The sequence below is a fragment of the Bos javanicus genome, chromosome 25 (assembly GCF_032452875.1).
Source record: "Bos javanicus breed banteng chromosome 25, ARS-OSU_banteng_1.0, whole genome shotgun sequence".
In the NCBI taxonomy this organism is placed as follows: Eukaryota; Metazoa; Chordata; class Mammalia; order Artiodactyla; family Bovidae; genus Bos; species Bos javanicus.
This window is the reverse complement of record NC_083892.1, coordinates 25,318,812-25,338,668: the sequence shown is the minus strand read 5'-3', so window position 1 is coordinate 25,338,668 and position 19,857 is coordinate 25,318,812. Positions and strand designations below refer to the sequence as shown.

Sequence of the window (19,857 nt, the reverse complement as noted above, 5' to 3'; positions counted from 1 at the left end):
TAACTCGACAGAAAGTCACTTTTTAACTCAGAATGAATTAGAAACAATTCCTCCTGCTGAAGATTCTTACAGCAGATGTTGGTGGATCGCACTTCACAGAACAAACATGCTTCCTGAAACTTGATCGAGGGCCCAGTTTTTAAAGCAGGGTCTTTAGAATGCAATCGGGGGCTTCCCTGGTGGCTCAGGCAGTAAAGCGTCTGCCTGCAATGCAGGAGATCCGGGTTCGATTCCTGGGTCGGGAAGATCCCCTGGAGAAGGAAATGGCAATCCACTCCAGCACTCTTGCCTGGAAAAATCCCATGGGCGGAGGAGCCTGATAGGCTACAGTCCATGGGATCCCAAAGAGTTGGACACGACTGAGCGACTTCACTTTCACTTTTCACTTTAGAATGCAATCAGAAAATCTCACCAACCTATCTTTGAATGATTTGTACGCTTCATTTATTGAATTTTCTTAAAGCATGGCCTTTCATATTTGGGAATAAATGGGATTCAATTGAGAAATCAATGCATTTCTAAAGTAACAATTTGGAAAATTGATTATTCTGTCAACAGGCTGGCTTCAGCTTCTGGGTCTAATTGGTAGTTTTTGTATTAAAATACTCTTATGTCCCCACTGTCCTAGTGTGTGGGGTAGTTGTCCTCATGAATATTTTCCTTCTTCAGTGGTTGCTTTCTGACATTGCCTATGTCTGCTACTATCCCCACTTTATAGATGAGAAAACCAAGGCATTGACAGGTCCGATAACTCAGAAAGCATCTGGACTGGCGTGGCGTGTAACTGAAGTTACAACAGCTGAGGGTTTGGAGAGCAAGGTCCAGCCCTCAGAAAGAGACTGGGGAGGGGCCGAGGTTGGGATGGGGCTAAGGAATGAGCCTCGCAGAGGGAGCAGGAATGTGTGTGTGTGTGTGCGCTCTGCTGCTTCAGTCCCGCGTGACTCTTTGCGACCCTGTGGACGGCAGCCTGCCAGGCTCCTCTGTCCATGGGATTCTCCAGGCAAGAATACTGGAGTGACATTTCCTTCTCCGGGGAATCTTCCCAACCCAGGGATCGAAGCCACGTCTCCTGCTTTGGCAGGTGGATTCTTTACCATTAGCACCATCTGGGAAGCAAGCCTCTGGGTAGGGTAGCAGTTCTGGGGGAGTGAGCAATGGGCCAAAATGAACAGAGACCTGTCCTTCGAACCAAAAGGCTCCACTGGAAGTTATAGTGACGAAAACAGTGCGGCATCAACATGGGAACAAAGAAATTCATGGCACAGAATGACGAGCTAGGAGCAGCCATGTCACGCGAGACTTGGAATGTGGTACAAAATCATGGTTTAAAATCAGTCGGGATATATGTCTGTGCACAGTTGACTCACTTTGCTGTGCAGGAGAAACTAACACAACATTGTAAAGCAACTCTACTCCAGTGAAAGTTAATTCATTTTTTTTTACAACTCAGAAATAAAATTATAAAATAAAATCAGTGGGGAAAGAACAGTTTGTTCTATAAGGGTTCAAAGCAATTACCTACTCATTAAAAAAATAAAGTTATATCCTTATCTCACGCCGCTTACCAAGATAAAGTCCAGATGAATCAACATAAATATCTGTAAGTATGTTAGAAAAATATAGGAGAGTGTTGATTTTCTTAAAGCAGACACAGGAAGCAAAAACTAAACATCAAAAGACTGCTAACTTTGATTATAGTAAATAATCAAAATAGATGACAAAAACAGCTTTATTCATAATTGTCAAAACTTCGAAGCAACTAAGAAGTCCTTCAATAAGTGAATGAGTAAATAACCTGTGATACATCTGTACACTGCAGTATTATTCAGGAGTAAAAGGAAAAGCGTAATCAAGCCAGGAAACACATGGAGGAACCTGAAATCCATATTGTTAAGTGAAAGAAGCCAATCAGAAAATTCTACATACTATGTGATTCCAACTCTATGACATTCTGAGAGCACCCAAGCTCTGGAGACAGTAAAAAGATCACTGGCTGCCAGAGTTTAAGGAGGAGGGATGACTGGGTGGAGCACAGGGGATTTTTCTGAAAGAGATGGGAATACCAGACCACCTGACCTGCCTCTTGAGAAATCTGTATGCAGGTCAGAACTGGACATGGACCAACAGACTGGTTCCAAATAGGAAAAGGAGTACGTCAAGGCTGTATATTGTCACCCTGCTTATTTAACTTCTATGCAGAGTACATCATGAGAAACGCTGGACTGGAAGAAGCATAAGCTGGAATCAAGACTGCTGGGAGAAATATCAATAACCTCAGATATGCAGATGACACCACCCTTATGGCAGAAAGTGAAGAGGAACTCAAAAGCCTCTTGACGAAAGTGAAAGTGGAGAGTGAAAAAGTTGGCTTAAAGCTCAACATTCAGAAAACAAAGATCATGGCATCCAGTCCCATCACTTCATGGGAAATAGATGGGGAAACAGTGGAAACAGTGTCAGACTTTATTTTCTTGGGCTCCAAAATCACTGTAGATGGTGACTGCAGCCATGAAATTAAAAGACACTTACTCCTTGGGAGGAAAGTTATGACCAACCTAGATAGCATATTCAAAAGCAGAGACATTACTTTGCCAACAAAGGTCTGTCTAGTCAAGGCTATGGTTTTTCCTGTGGTCATGTATGGATGTGAGAGTTGGACTGTGAAGAAGGCTGAGCGCCAAAGAATTGATGCTTTTGAACTGTGTCGTTGGAGAAGACTCTTGGGAGTCCCTTGGACAGCAAGGAGATCCAACCGGTCCATACTGAAGGAGATCAGCCCTGGGATTTCTTTGGAAGGAATGATGCTAAAGCTGAAACTCCAGTACTTTGGCCATCTCATGGGAAGAGTTGACTCATTGGAAAAGACTCTGATGCTGGGAGGGATTGGGGGCAGGAGGATAAGGGGACGACAGAGGATGAGATGGCTGGATGGCATCACTGACTCGATGGACGTGAGTCTGGGTGAACTCTGGGAGTTGGTGATGGACAGGGAGGCCTGACGTGCTGCGATTCATGGGGTCGCAAAGAGTTGGACACGACTGAGCGACTGAACTGAACTGAACTATTGGACACAATGGTGAATACATGTCACTTTGCCTTTGTCAAAATCCATAGACTGTACAACACAGAGTGAATCCTAATGTAAACGATGGATTTAGTAATAATGTATCACCGGGGCTCCCCTGGTAGCTCAGCTGGTAAAGAATCTACCTGCCATGCAGGAGACCCTGGTTCGGTTCCTGGGTCAGGAAGATCCCCTGGAGAAGGGATAGGCTATCCGCTCCAGCATTCTTGAGCTTTCCTGGTGGCTCAATCAGGAAAGAATCCACCAGCAACGCAGGAGATCTTGGTTTGATCCCTGGGTTGGGAAGTTCCCCTGGAGGAGGGCATGGCAACCCACTCCAGTATTCTTGCCTGGAGAATCCCCATGGACAGAGGAGCCTGGCAGGCTGCAGTCCATGGGGTCACAAAGAGTTGGACATGACTGAGCAACTACGCACAGCACAGCAGTGTATCCCTACTGTCTCATCAGTTGTAACAAATGTACGCACTATTGAAAGATGTTAATCATAGGAGAAACTGTGGGGGAAGGGGGGGCTGGGAACTGTGGAACTCTCTATTTTCTGATCCTTTTTCTGTAAACTTAAAACTGCTTTAAAAAATAAAACCTATTAATTAAAAAAAGATGTGCTATACATAAGAAAAGACAAACGGTAAACTGTTTGGAGTTGATATAACAATAGGATTAGTATCCAGAAGACAAAAAGAACTTCTATCAATTGATAGAGAAAGATTTTTTAAAAAAATGAAATTGACAAAAGATACAATCATAGAATAAGAAATATAAATGGTTAATAAACACATGAAAAATGCCCAAGCTTACTAGTAATGCTGCTAAGCTGCTAAGTCACTTCAGTCGAGTAATGAGGGAAATGTAAAATTTAAAACCATGTTGAGGTGTCATTTTTCACCATGCCGTGGATACAATTTGTAATGTTTTATAATATGAAGTATTGGTGAGGATTTGGGTGAGGACTCTCACAGCTAGCAGAAGTTCCACAAAGTTCTGCTTCTCAAGAGAGCAGTTCACTGACATTGATCAAAATTCAAAACGTACACGGCGTTTATGACCCGGCAATTCCTCTTGTTTTTCACGCTGGAGAAATACTTGCTTGTCTGCACAAAGAGACTTGTAGAAATGTGTTTGTTGCAGCATTGCTTAGGGAGTAAAAAAGCTGGAAAGAGTGTCAACTGATTGGATAAATAAAACATGATATATCATTATCAAGAAATCTTATGCATCGGTTCCAAAGAATAAGGTACGTCTTATGTACTTTTTGGAAGTTCACCAAGAATTGTGTCAAGTAAAGAAAAATAAGAGGGACTTCCCTGGTGGTCCAGTGGTTAGGCATACTGTCCGCCAGCGCAGGGAGCTCAGGTTTCCATCCTGAACTGAGATCTCACGTGCCTTGGGGCAGCTGAGCCCCTGCACCCCAACTACTGAGCCCATGTTCTAGCCCATGTTGCAGACCTACAACAACTGAGCCCATACACCACAACTACTGAAGCCCTGTGCTCCTCAACAAGAGGAACCACTACAATGAGAAGCCCGCACAGCACCGCTAAGAGTAGCCCCTGCTTGCTGCAACTGGAGAAAGCCTGCACGCAGCAACAAAGACCCAGCACAGCCAAAAATAAATGAACAAACAGAAAAAGAAAAAGAAAATATCCATATGGCTCAATCCTTGTTTCCTTCCAACAGAGGGAGCCAAGGCAGAGAGGACTGGAGAGGTTTCTAGCCTACCTTTGCTGGGGCATGACTATGAATGAGGTCTAAGCTTGGCAGAGACAGCCTGGGGCAGGCTGAGCCCTTAGGAGTCTTTGGGGGCCTCAGCACCTGTCACAATCACCCCCTTCCTCGATTTCCTGGCTCAAGTGCACCTCACCAGCCCTGGAGAGCACCCCTTATCTGAGGCCAGAGGTCCATGAGAGGCTGGCCTCAGCCCAGAGATACGGGCAACCAGCTCTGAGTCCTCTGTCTCCAGGGGGCCTGGGGTGAGGTGACTGGAAGGAGACCGATGTGCTGGATCCTGCTGGCTCAGCCCCCAAGCCCCAACCATGCACATCTTTTCTCTGCTCCGCTTTCAGTGACATCACCTTGGTAGCTTGAAACTGACCACAGTGGGATTATTCACACCATGAAAACTGTCAAACACTACAAATCATAGCTTCTTTATTTTTCTCTCTGTCTTCAGAGAACGTGTTGTTAAACCTTTACCTTCAGGGGACTTCCCTGGTGATCCAGTGGTTAAGACTCCATGCTTCCACTGCAGGGGGCACAGGTTTGATCCCTGATCGGGGAACTAAGACCCTGCATGCCAGGCGGCAAAAAAAATTTTTTACCTTCACACCGTGGGAACACAGGATGTCCACCTTCACCCTCACTCCTGCCCCTAAGTCTGGATTCAGGACTCAGAGCCTCACTTCCTCTTTACTTCTGTCTTTTCTTATCTCTGCTGCTGCTGCTGCTGCTGCTAAGTCGCGTCAGTTGTGTCCAACCCTGTGTGACCCCATAGATGGCAGCCCACCAGGCTCCGCCATCCCTGGGATTCTCCAGGCAAGAACGCTGGAGTGGGTTGCCATTTTCTTCTCCAATGCATGAGAATGAAAAGTCAAAGTGAAGACACTCAGTTGTGTCCGACTCTTAGCGACCCCATAGACTGCAGCCTACCAGGCTCCTCCATCCATGGGATTTTCCAGGCAAGAGTACTGGAGTGGAGTGCCATTGCCTTCTCCTTCTTATCTCTATTCCTCTCCTTATCTCCGTCTCTTCTCTTGTATCAGAGGGGAAAGGGTGACTGGGGCAACAAGGGGAGGAGAGATACCTTCTCTGCAGCTTGGGAAGAACCCTGGCTTTAAGGGCATTTGGATCTGGGCCCCAGTCACGACTGACCCATTTACTCTCTTTGTGACCTGGGACAGACTTGACCACTCTGAGCTTCTGTTTTCTCACCTGTGAAATGGGAATAGTCACATTCAGGACTACTATATTAGAGGTGTGGTTTTGCTTTGACTTCAGGGAGTGACGGGCACCTAGACTTTGATGTGAATGGAGCCCTGTGGAATTGTGCAGTGGGCAACCTGAACAATGGTACATGGCCCACATCATCTTACTTACTTCAGAGGGTTGTTGTGAAAGATAATAATGGAGGTGAAAGAGTCTGACGAGTGCCTGGCACACAGTAGGTACACATGCATTATTGGTTTCCTTTCTTCCTCTTGTCATGCACCCCTTCCCTCCTCATCAATACTGTATCACTCCATTTAAAATTAGGTGTGTGCCAGTTAGCTACATGCTGTGGCACCCACAAGGCTCTAGATGCCATGGTCCACACAGTACAGTGTCCCCTGGCTTATAATAACCCTAGTAACTGTATCAATTGCATGCCTGCTAGGCAGCAGACATGGAGGCCACCTTGCTTCATTTCAGTCATTTTTCACCTTATCTGTCATAATCTTCATCTTAGGGTTGAAAGACTTGAGGCTCAGAGGAGTGAGGTACCTCCCCCAGGGCCACATGGTAAAAAAAAGATTCCCACTCAGATCCTTTGGAATCAAAGTTCTCCCAGCCAGTGGGTTCCAAAATTTTTGACATGAGCCACAGAAAAAGATTTCATAATTACAGTCGCTACACACACAGCTGCACACACAGACACATGTGTATAGAACTGAAAGTTTCACAAAGCAATATTTACTCCTGCTACATTTGATGATATCAGATATTTCTATTCCATTCCAATAGGTTTTTAAAACGCTGGTTGCAATCCATGAAGTTGATTTCACAATCCACTTGTCTAGTGCATCAAGACCTGCTGTTTGATAAACATTCTCTAAGCAGTTTCTCCCAAATGACCTTCTTACACAGGTATCGGCAAACTCTGGCCCATTGGCTAAACCTGGCCCAACACTTGCTTTTGTAAATAAAGTTTTATTGGCACACAGTCATGTTCATCCCTTTGTGCACTGTCTGTGGTTCCTTTGTGCTAATACAGTAGAGCTGAATAGTTGCAATAGAGACCACATGGCCCAACCCACAGAGCCTAAAATATTGACTTATCTGGTCCCTAACAGAAAAGCTGCCCATCCAGAAATAGACCTGACTCTGTGTCTCTCTTGCTTAAATTTCTCCAGTGCTGCCCTTTGCCCTCTGGTTGAACTCAAATTTCTTGGTGGGCTTAGAAAACCACCGCCCTCTGATCTTCTGTGCTCTGGTCCCACTGGCTGCCCTTTCCTGGGGGGTTCATGTTCTCCCCAGCACTAACAGGCCTATGGTGGGCTGACAAAGCCCCACCTTGCTTCCTGACACCTTGTCCTGCTCCCCCTCCCAACAGGCCTCCTGGGAATGGTAGCCCACATGATGTACACGCAGGTGTTCCAGGTCACCGTGAGCCTCGGCCCTGAAGACTGGAGACCCCATTCCTGGGACTACGGGTGGTCCTTCTGGTAAGTGGCTTTTGACTTTCAGACACCAGATCCCTGAGGCATGCTGGGACTTTAGTAGCTCAATTCAGCTGGGAAACAGAGGAAGGTGGGAGTGAGGAGGGGAAGGGGAGGGAACTCAGAGTCCAAAGATGCTTTGTGATCCTAGAACTGAGGTTGGCAAACTCTAGTCTCTGGGCCAAATCCAGCCCATCACCTGTTTTTCTGCAACTAGGGATGATTTTTACATTTTTAAATGGTTGAACATGAATCAAGAGAAGAAGAATATTTTGTGATATGCGAAAACTCTGGAACATTCAGATTTCAGTGTCCATAAATAAAGTTTTATTGGGACATAGCCAGGCTCATCGTTTACATATTGTCCACAGCTGCTTGCAATCTAGAGTAGCAGAACTGAGCAGTTATGACAGAGGCTGAATGGCTCACTGAGCCTAAAATATTTACTATCTGGCCCTTTACAGAGACAGTTGGCCAGCCTCTGCCTTAGAGGCTGCTCCAGAAGTAGAGACAGAAGCTGTCAAGAGCCTAGGGAGGGGCGCTGGATGCAGGGAGCAGGGACCAGCACCTTAGAGCATGGTGTGTGAAATAAAGGCAGACTCTGTCGGATTGTTTGGCTTGGGAGTGATGGAATCCCAGGCCTAAGTAAACAAGAGGAGTGTGTTAGTTCATGGAATTGAAAAGTCCAGGTGGGTCAGCTGTGGGGGCTGGAGGGAATGGATTGTAACAGAAAAACCCACCCACCTCAGTCCAGTCAAAAAGGGAACACATTGCTTCCTGTTAATGGAAAGCACAGCTTGGCACGGACTTCAGGAAATGTTTGATCCAGAGTTGCTGATGTCATCAGAGCTGAGTTTTCTTCCTCTGTGGTCACCTGAGCATTGCTCACTCCCCATGTGTCCCTGAGTGGGCTTCGCTCCTGGTGCTGAGAAAGCTCCTTTGAGGCTGGTGCTCCTTCCTTCACATAGAGAAGGAGAAAGAGCTCTTTCCCTAACACTCACTGACGTCCCCCAACCCTCCCTCTGATGAGCTCAACTTCGGTCATTTTCTCTCTTCTGAATCATCACCATGGCTGGGGGAATGCCATGAGCTGATTGGCTCAGCTGGGCCATTCTTCTGGAACAAGGAATGAGTCCAACACTCCTAAATGGTGAATGAGTGGAACAGATGCTAAGTGAGCTACCACAATGCCTGCTTCAGGCACAGCTTGATCCAGGTGGTCATGTGATTGATCAGGAACCCAGTCATTCTCTCCCCACTTCTGACCCCATTCTCTTTGTGTCAACTTTACTCATAAGCAACTTTTCCCCAGGTGGTAGCAAATTTGGTCACCAAGCCCAGTCCTAGGCTTATGTGCTGTGCTAAATGACTTCAGTCGTGTACAACTCTTTGCGACCCTATGGGCTGTAGCTTGCCAGGCTTCTCTGTCCATGGGATTCTCCAGGCAAAAATACTGGAGTGGGTTGCCATGCTGTCCTCCAGGGGATCTTCCCAACCCCGGGATCTCTTACCTCTCCTGCATGGGCAGGCAGGTTCTTTACCCCTAGCACCATCTGGGGCAAACTAGTTCCAAGCTTACATGTTACAAATGTAGCAATACCAGAAGAGAGACTGGGCCTCTTCCCAATATTGCCAGCCAAAATCCTGGATATAACTTTCACTGGATTAACTTAAGTCACCTGACCGTACTGCAACCAATGGTTTAGCCCCTGAGGGGACTCGACTGTTCTAATTCGGCTGGCATGAGTCACGTGGTGTGGTGGGTGGGGTTGCCCCATCCACACTGTTGGACAGAGCAATGGAGGAGAGATCCTCTAATGGGAAGCCTGGAGTGGGGCATGAGTGGAGTGAGCTGTTATCAAGAGGAGGACTACGCCCTAGAAAGACAAGTGACCACAGTCTGTTCCACAGGGTATCCGTGGTCCGGTTCTGGAGCTTAGGGACCATTCATCCACTCAAGCATCTAACACATTAGCTGAGTGAGCACTCATTCAGGGGCAGCTGGTGCTGGGGCTTCTAGCTACTGAGGGTACAGCAGTGGCTGAGACAGCGTTGTGACAGGAGTTCTAGACAAGTAGACACGCTATCCACTGAACCATGCTATGATGTGGGTGGTTGGGGGGAATCACAGACAGCCATGAAAGCCATGGAAGAAGGGGTCCCTGACCCAGCTTCCCCTGGGGAAGGTCCTCAGGGAGAATCTGATCAGACAAGCTGGTGGAGGAGGGGATAAGGTAGGTGCTGGACAGGGGGATGGCAGGTGCAAAGACTTGGCAGTGAGAGGGCATCTCTGGTAGAGATGGTCAGAATAGAGCAGAAAGAGCTATGATTAGGACCAATGGGGACTCCTGCTGTATTTCTGCCCCTTCTCACTCTCTGCTTGGCCCCGCCCCCTTAAAGCTAAAGGCCTGTGCCTTAAAGCAGAAGTCCCCAACCCCTGGGATCGAATGCCTGATGATCTGAGGTGCGGCTGATATAATAATATTGGAAATAAAGTGCACAATAAATGTAATACCCTTGAGTTATCCCCAAACCATCCCCTACCGCCCCAGTCCGTGGAAAAATTGTCTTCCACAAAACCAGTCTCTGGTGCCAAGAAGGCTGGGGACCACTGCCTTAAAGGGACCTTGACCGGCCAACAGAGACCCCAATACCTTTAAGTAGAACAGCTGTAGGGAATCGGCAGCAGTGTGAGGCAGGTGCTTCATGGAGGGGAAACTGAGGCACAGGGAACTTAAGTAGCCTGTCCAAGGTAATCCAGCTTGTGAGCAGCAGAGCTGGGATTTGAACCCAGACAGTCTGGTTCTGCAGTCTATGGTCTCAACCTCTATATTCTGCCTCTCAGAGTGTATGTGTGTGTGTGTGTGTGTGTGTGTGTGTGTGTGAGCTCAGTCATGTCTGACTCTTTGTGACCCCACGGACTGTAGCCCACCAGGTTTCTCTGTCCATGAGATTTCTCAGGCAAGAATACTGGTGTGGGTTGCCATTCCCTTCTCCAGGGGATCTTCCCGACCCAGGGATGGAACCTGTGACTCTTGCATCTCCTGCATTGGCAAATGGATTCTTTGCCACTAGCGCTACCTGGGATTTCAACAACCTCAGATATGCAGATGCTGCCACCCTAATGGTAGAAGGCGAAGAGGAACCAAAGAGCCCCTTGAGGAAGGTGAAAGAGGAGAGTGAAAAAGCTGACTTAAAACTCAACATTTAAGATCATGGCATCCGGTTCCATCACTTCATGACAAATAGACGGGGAGAAAAAATGGAAACAGTGGTAGATTTTATTTTCTTGGGCTCCAGAATCATTGTGGACGGTGACTGCAGCCCTGAAATTAAAAGATGCTTGCTTTGGGGATGAGAGATCGTGTGTGTTTAGCACATGACACACGTAAGTGCTCCGGAAACGCTAGTTTTCCTAATATTACCGATACTGACGTGAAATTTAACACTCACAATAAGCCTCTGTTGTATATGTAGACACTGAGACTCAGAAAGGTTGGGTCACTTGCCCAGGATTCAGAATCTCCTCCCCCCACGGGCCTCTCTTTCCAGCATCCGCTGGCCCTCCAACCTGGCAGGGAGCCCAGCCTGCTGTGTCGGCCACAGGAACCTTTCTTCCTCTGGAACCAGACCTCCTGCCCTGTTCCTCAGCTCCCCCTGGGCTGGCCTCCTGGGGGGCACCCAATTCCCATTTAACGTATTTAAGGCCGGGCCCCAGTGTGAGGCCCCTATTAGGGCTGATCCATTTCTCCTTGTCACCGAGGCCTGCAAGATGGATCAGCCCCATTTTTCATCCCTCGCATCTGGGGCCTTGCCAGGGCCGTGCAGTGTCATCTCGCTTGTTTAATATGTGTGAGGCCATTTGTCAAAATTCTGCCCCCACCCCCCGCCAGGGAGGAGGCCAGCTCCACGGTGAGACAGCGCCAGCCTCTGTCTCCTGGCCCAGCTGGGGTGGAATAACCCCTGGGCTTGTAGTCCAGCACGTCTGAGGAGCTCAGCCAATCTTGGGGACCAGCTTTCGAGAGCCACACCTGCCCAGGGAGGTGAAGTTTCTGGGGCTGGGTGTCCGCCAGCCTGGGTTCAGTCCTTACATCGCCGGCAGTGGTGCTGGCTGGAGCTGGGAGCTTAGCTCAGGCTGTCAGCAGGATCTGCTTCTCAGGCATGGTGGTGGGGTCCCTGGAGAGTGTCCCAAGAGCAGACGTTCGCAGAGATTCAAATGGAAGCTGCAAGTGTATTTTCTGAGCCTGCCTCAGAAATCACTCAGTGTCACTTCTGCTGTGTTCTGATGGTCACGAGCAAGGGATGGGGGCCAGAGGCAAGGAGAAAGGGCTGCACAAAGCGTGAACCCCAGGAGGTGTGGCTCGGGGCGGGGGAAGGGGCATCTTTGGCGACTGCGTGAAATAACGCCTGTGAGGCATTAGCACAGAGAAGGTGCTCAGTGCGTGTTTTGTTATGAAAGGCAAGCGCCACATCGTCCCTGAGTCTCAGCGTCTTCCTTTCTAGAGCAGGGATCATAGTACTGCGGGTCTAATGGCGTCCTTGTAAGCACCAGGTGGCACCCAGCTCTCAGAGTGCTTATACACCAGAAGTGCTCTGTAAGTGGCAGTGATTATAAATGGTGATAATGACATGGGGGCCTTTGATAATGCCATGCTGGCTTTTTGAGAGGCATGTGATCCAGATGTCCGAGAGGATGGCATCTGGGGGGCATGCAGGCTATCCCTTGCACTCTGTTCTCGCCAGTCTCCCCGGACGTGGTTCCCCGGACGTGGTTCCCAGGACTTTAGTGTTTCCTCGAGATCCAGCCCTGACTGCACCCTCTCCTTATTCCCCGACTCCCCTCCCTGAGCAGGTCCCCCCACACACACTAAGCGGAAGAATCCCATCCCTGTCCTGTGCCCCAGGCCCTCCAACTCTCCTGCCTGCTACTTTTTTCAGCTCTTTGTCTTAACTCTCTGCAGGTTGTCCTGTGGCAGCGCCAAGGCAAGCCCCTGAGGACTGGGGTCATGGGGACACAGGCAGCTGCTTGGCTTGGGGGGCGGGTGGATGAGGCCAAGGTTGGTCAGCACCTCCTTTGTACCTGGCATGGCGGAAGGCACTTTATAAACCCTGAGCTGTTCATTCTGGCCATTGACTCCCACTTGGTGGGGTTGCCATGCCCACCTGCGGGATGAGGACACATGCTCAGACAGGGCAAAGGTCCAGGTCACATAGCTTCTGTGTGCTGTGCACAGCCTCAGAAGATACCACGTTACATGCAGCCCAGGGCTGAATCCAGCCTGCAGATATTTTGTTTGACCTGCCATGGTGTTTTTTCTTTCTTAATTGCATTTATTTCTAACATGCGAATTCATAAGAATTTGACATAAAAATCCAGGTTTCTGGCTTCTCTTGACTATCGGAAGATATGTCCTTGCCTAAGCCACATTGCCTCATGGCAGCTTCAGCTGAGTAGAGGCTGCCCCTTTAGATGAATCACCAGCTCGCCACTTTACCACAGTCCCCACTGCTCCCCATCGCCTTACCCACACTTTCCTCATTCAGTCATCACCTGACTCTGCAGGAATTGGAGTGCGTGACCCTTACTTGAAATGTCAACATTTCCTGATGATGAAGGGAGAATGGAAAGCTAGGATCAGTTTCTACTTCTGTTTTGCATTTGGTCAAAGTGGAGAGAGATGGGAAAAGGGCCCCTCCTACCCCAGCACACGTAGAGGGAGACCCCAGCCCTGAGCATTGACAGAATGCTTAACAGAATGAGGGCTGGGGAACCTACCATCGTGGAGCTGTATTATAAACACAGGATGCCCAGAGAGGTTAAGCCATTTGTTCTGGGTCACACAGCAAAGGAGTGGCAAGTTAGGCCGTGTCCCAGGAGGGCGGCACCTCTCCGTTTGCTTCTGGGGTCCATCTGTATGTCATGTGGCCTCACTACTGTCCTCCTCTCTTCCTCTCCCCTCCTCTTCAATCTCTCTGACCCTGTGGAAACAGTAGTCTAGCCCTTTCCCTCTCTGGGGACCCCAGGCTGCCCTGCCCTCTCTACATTTCAGCAAGTTGATCCCTTGCAGTGGGAGAGGGGGTTTCTGGAAGAGCCTTGGCTACAAAGAACCACTGCATTGGGTGTTTGCTGGTGTTACTGAGAGGCTGTGTTGGTCAGCAGAAAGCTCTTACTCTTACTTATATCCCTGAAGCAGGTGACACTGGCCTTGTTTTCTGCAAGACCAAAGTGGGGAGAGAGCAGTGTGGTGCCCACGCGTGCCCTGCTGGCATGGTGTGGACCAGCTGGGCCCCCCAGAACCTGCCATCATCATCTCTTGGTCTCTTCATTCATGGGCACCAAGGGTGGCCTAAATTAGGAGCATTTGTGCCTTGTCCTGCCCCACATGGTGTCTCTGTGCCCATCTGGCCTGAAGGTAGGCAAGGACTGCCTTCCTCAGTGACCAGGTACAGTCTTTCCGCTGAGCAGGGCCTGGGGTAGATTTCAAGGTGGCATCTAAGTGTCTGAATCTGGTCCCCTAGCGTCCCTCCCATGACCCACCCCTGTAGCTCCCAGAGGACAGAGAGTTTACTGACAGCCACCCCCACTGCCCACCCCCCATCAGTGTCACAGTGGCCACTCTGTCCTTGTCTCCAAAAACCAGGTCAACCACCCACGTACCTCACTGTACCAGTCCAGCCACGTAAGCTGCAAACCCCAGCAGGCCTTCCACCCTCGAGGTTTTCAGCCTGTGCCTAGCGTGTGGGCCTGGGAGCCTTGGGGTTTGGGCAATGGGGAAGTTGAAGACTCACAGATGCAGCCCTGAGCCCCTCACCCACATCAAAACCAGAACACGGGCTTTTACGGTGCTCTAGTGGTTAAAAGATGCAGCCCTGAGCCCCTCACCCACATCAAAACCAGAACACGGGCTTTTACGGTGCTCTAGTGGTTAAAAATCTGCCTGCCAATGCAGGGGACACAGATTCAACTCCTGGTCCGGGAAGATGGCACATGCCATGAAGCAACTATTACCTGTGCTCCAAAACTACTGAACCCACGAGCTACAACCACTGAAGCCCGTGTGCCTAGAGCCTGTGCTCTGCAACAAGAGAAACCACCACGATGAGAAGTCCGTGCACCACCATGAACAGTAACCCTGCTCACGGCAGCTAGAGAAAGCCCATGCACAGCAATAAAGACCCAGTGCAGCCAAAAACAAATAAAATCAAAAGAAACAAAAAACCATCCTGTGGCTCTACCCTACTTGTGCCGAGTTTAGGTTTTACCTTACCGGACTGTAATAAGGCACCCACATCTAGCTGGACTGGAACCAGAGTAGAGAGCTGTGGCTTTCACCCTGCTTGACTCTAATAAGCCCCATGCACCTCTGAGTGTCTATAGAGGTCACATGGGGAGCTCGGACTCCCTCCCAATAGGCAGTTACAAGGTGCCCCTCCCCATCCCTGCTGAGGCGGTATCAGAGGAGAAGTCGTGGAGAGTCAGGCTTGTCACCACTGCTGGGGAGGGGGTGGGATGATGAAGTCATTCCTTCCCCTGTGGTATCAAGTGGAGGCAAACTGGGGAGCCATAATGAGTCACTCCTACCCTTCCTAACCAGAGTGGTAGCTGCAGAGGCTTCAGGGGGTCAGAACTAATCACCCCTGCCCAGCAGTAACCAGGAACCTTTCCGCCTTGAATGTCAGTAGTGGCCCAGTGGGAAACCTGGACTCCTACTCCTGCCTGGCAGTTACGAGGCAGTGTTCCGTCTTCCTTTGTCAGAATGGTGTCAGAGGAAGTCAGCTAAAGCAGAAGGTTTAAACAAGGTCCAGAGTCTCATAAAAAATACCCCAAATCTCAAGGTTGCCACTAAAAATCACTGACCACATGAAAGCCTGGGAAAATCTCAACCTGAAAGTAAAAATATACTCCATAGATCCCAATACTGAGATAACAGAGGTGTTACAATGATCTGAGAAAGATTCTAAAATAATCATTATTAAAATCCTTCAGCAGGCACCCTTGAAACAAATGAAAAAAAAAATAGAAAGTCTTAGGAAAGAACTAGAAGATGTAAAAAAGAAATGAGTGGAATTTTTAAAACTCAAAAACATGATAACTGAAATAAAAAACTTAGTGGGTGGGCGCAGCAGTAGACTGGAGAAGACAGAGGAAAGAATCTGTGAACTTGAAGATAGAAGTTACCCAACGTGAACAACAGAGAAAACAGACTTTTGAAAAATGAACAGAGCCTCAAGGATCTCTGGGACTATAGCAGAAGATCTAACATTGAACTGCCAAAAGGGAAGAGGCAAGAGCGTGCTGAAAAAGTGCTCAGAGAAATAATGGCTGGAAAATCCCCCAATTTTGTAAAAGGTATAAACCTACAGAGTCAAACTGAGTGGATAGCCAAACAGGGTAGACTCAGGATATGTTTGTCTATGAACATCATAGATAAACTGTTTTTTTTTTTAAAAAAACTTAAGTCAAAGAAAAAAATATTGAAAGCAGCAAGAGTGAAACAGTACCTTAACTGTGCTCCAACGTGTTCGATTATTGGTGACCCCACGGACTGTGGCCTACCAGGCTCCTCTGCCCGTGGAATTTTCCAGGCAAGAATACTGGAGTGGACTGCCATTGTCTACTACAGGGGATCTTCCCAGCCCAGGAATCGAACCTGTGCCTCTTATGCCTCCTGCGTTGGCATGTGGATTCTTTACCACTAGCGCCACCTGGGAAGCCCCCCTTAACTGTGTGTGCTCAGTTGCTTAAGTCGTGTCTGACTCTTTGCGATGCTATGGCCTGTAGCCCGCCAGGCTCCTCTGTCCATGGGGATTCTCCAGGCAAGAGTACTGGAGTGGTTTTCCATGTCCTTCTCCAGGGGATCTTCCCAACCCAGGAATTGAACCCACGTCTTTTTACACCCCCTGAATTGGCAGGCAAGTTCTTTACTACTAGCATCACCTGGGAAGTCCTTAACTGTAGGGAAAACCAATTTAAACAGGGGGGTGTGCATCAGAAACAATGGAGCTAGAAGGAAGTGACATGATGTTTCAAGTGCTGAAAGAAAAAAACCCATCAATTTAGAATTCCGTTTCTAGCAAAAATATCCTTTAGGAAAGGGAAGGAGGAATCAAAACATTCTCAGATGGAGGAAAACTAAGAAAAGTTGTTGGCAGACCTATCCTGAAAGAATGGCCAAAAAAATCTCTCTAAATAGAAAAAAAAATTAAGAAGAAATCTTGGAACATTAGGAAGAAAAGAACATTTTTACTTTTCCTCTTAAGTTTTCTGTCATGCATGATGATTGAAGGAAAAATTACAGCACGGGATATGGTTCTAAATTACTCAGAGGAAATATTTAAGGCAATTATATTATTAATGGTACAAGATTAAGGGGCATAAAGGGAAAACAACATGATCATATCAATCAATGCAGAAAATTTTTTGACAAAATTCAACATCCATTCATGACTTTTTAAAAACTTGTAGAAAGCTAGGAATAGAGAGAAACTACTTCAACTTGATAAAGAGCATCTATAAACACCTACAGCTAACATTACACTTAATGTTGAAAGACTGAATGCTTTCTCCCCAAGACTGTAAATACCACTGTTGCTCAGGAGAGTGCTAGAAGTTCTTGCTAGTGTCATGAAAAGTAAATCAAAGGCTGCTGCTGCTGCTGCTAAATCACTTCAGTCATGTCCGACTCTGTGTGACCCCATAGACGGCAGCCCACCAGGCTCCCCCGTCCCTAGGATTCTCCAGGCAAGAACACTGGGGTGGGTTGCCATTTCCTTCTCCAATGCAAGATAGTGAAAAGTGAAAGTGAAGTTGCTCAGTCGTATCTGACTCTTAGCGACCCTATGGACTGGAGCCCACCAGGCTCCCCCGTCCACGGGATTTTCCAGAGAGTGAAAAGGAAGAAATAACTACACCTATTTGCAGATGACATGATTGTCTATGTAGAAAGATCTAAGAAATCTATGCCTCCCCAAAATGCCTAGACCTAATAAATGAGTTCAGTTTGGTGTCAGGATACAATGTAAAAATAGAAAAAAGTTGCATTTCTGTAAGCTAGCAAAAACAGTTGGACGACAAAAGTAAAAAATGCCATACCCTGTACACTTCAAAAAGTGAGTCATAAAACATCCACAGGATTTGCATGCCCAAACCACAAAATGCTAATGAAAGAAATCAAAGAAGATCTAAATAAATGGAGAGATATACTATGTTCGTGGTAAAGATGTTGATTCTCAAGTTGGTATAAAGATCTCAGCAATATTTCATGTAGGTTTAGACAAGATTGTTCTAAAATTTGGTAGGAAAGGCAAAAGAACTGGGAGGGCTAAAACAATTTTGAGAGAGAAGAATAAAGTGGGAGGAGTCAGTCTACCTAATGTCAAGACTTAACTATTGAGCTACAGTAACCCAGACTGTGTAGTCTTGCTGGAAGGATAGGCATACAGATCAATGGAACAAAATAAGGAACCTAGAAACAGACCCATACAAATATGGCCAACTGATTTTTTACAAAGGTATAAATCCATTCAGTGGAACAGGAAATAACTTTTTCAACAAATGGTACTGGAGCTATTTGATAGTCATAGGCAAAAAAAAAAAAATCAATCTTTATTCCTTACCTTATATAAAAAGTAACTCAAAATAGATCACAGCCCTCAATATAAAATGTAAAACTATAAAATTTTTAGAAAAAAATATGAGAAAAATCTTTGGGATTTAGACCTGGCAAAGAGTTTTTAGACTTGACATCAAAAGCATCAAAGGAAAAACTTGATAAAATGGATTTCATCAAAATTAAACACATTTCCTCTGTGAAAAAATCTTGTTAAGAGGTTGAGAAGATAAGCTACAGACTGAAAGAAACTTTTGGAAACCAGATATTTGACAAAGAACCAGTATCTAGGATATAGAAAAACACTCAAAACTCAACAGTAAATAACAACAACAAACAATCCAATTAGAAAGTGGGCAAAAAAAAAAAAAGTGAGCAGCCATTTTACCAAAGAGGACACACAGATGGCAAATAAGCAAATGAAAAGATGTTCACCACCATTAGCCATTAGGGAAATGCAAATGAAAGCCACAATGAGATATTTCTACATGTCTCTCAGAATAGCTTAACATTAATAAATAGTGACAACACCAAAAGCTGGTGAGGGTGTGGAACAGCTCATACATTACTCTAGGGATTCTGTTCAGCAATATAATACTCACAACTTGGATGAATCTCCAGAGAATTATGCTGAGCAAAAAAAGGCAATCCCAAACACACATATTTTATGGTTCCATGAATATAACATTCCTGATGAGTGGTTGCTGGAGGCTGGGAAGCACGTGGGTGTGTCTGTAAAAATGGCAACAGGAGGGATCACTGTGGTGATGGAGGAAAACTTTTTGTATCTTGATTGTATTAGTTTCAGTATCCTGCCTGATACTATATTTGTAAGGTATTACAGATGGACAGGGAGGCCTGGCATGCTGCAATTCATGGGGTCACAAAGAGTTGGACACTACTGAGCGACTGAACTGCACTGAACTGAACCATGGGCGGCTCAGATGGTAAAGAATCTGCCTGCAATGCAGGAGATGCAGGTTTGATCCCTGGGTTGGGAAGATTCCCCTGGAGGAGGAGATGATAACCCACTCCTGGAGAATCCCGTGGTCAGAGGAGCCTGGAGGCTACAGGCCATGGAGCCACAAAGAGTTGGACATGACTGAGCAACTAACACTTTCACTTTTTCACTTTTGCCATTGGGGGAAACAAGGTAGAGTGCACAAGGCTCTCTCTGAATTATTTCTTACAATTGCATGTGAATTTATGATGATCTTAAAATAAAACATTTAATTAAAAAACAAAGAATAAAAAATAATAGATAAAAAGACACAAGAGAAGTACAGGGTGTTTTGAGGACTGGTGAAATTAAATAGGCATTATGTGGTAGAATCGGGCTTCACTGATGGCTCAGTGGTAAAGAATCGCCTGCCAATGCAGGGGGCTCGGATTTGATCCCTGGGTTGGGAAGACTCCCTGGAGAAGGAAATGGCAACCCACTCCAGTATTCTTGCCTGAGAAATTCCGTGGACAGAGGAATTGGGCAGACTATAGTCCATGGGGTCGCAAAAGAGCCTGACATGACTTAGTGACTAAATGTGATATTAATAGAATTCAATGCTGCGCCTTGGTCAGGTCATCACAGTTGAGAGTTAGACCTGTTCAGTTAAGATCCCTGGCTATAAAGACTAGAAAATCACTTCAAAAGGAACTTATGCAAAAGAATGGAATTTATAGAAAGTAATTGTATAAGAACTTTTGTTGCCAATGACAGAAACCCAATTCAAACTGGCTTGAGGGGGAAAAAAAA

The 19,857-nt window shown here is 46.8% G+C and overlaps 1 protein-coding gene across 2 annotated transcripts in view; it reads left to right on the top strand.

Moving 5' to 3' along the window:
- GSG1L (GSG1 like) overlaps positions 1–19,857 on the top strand; it is a 251,723-nt gene that overhangs the window by 201,078 nt on the left and 30,788 nt on the right. For both annotated transcript variants that reach the window (XM_061401496.1, XM_061401495.1), the window contains exon 4: positions 7,392–7,503. In XM_061401496.1, the coding sequence (XP_061257480.1) occupies positions 7,392–7,503 (112 nt within the window). The remainder of the gene's footprint in view (positions 1–7,391; positions 7,504–19,857) is intronic.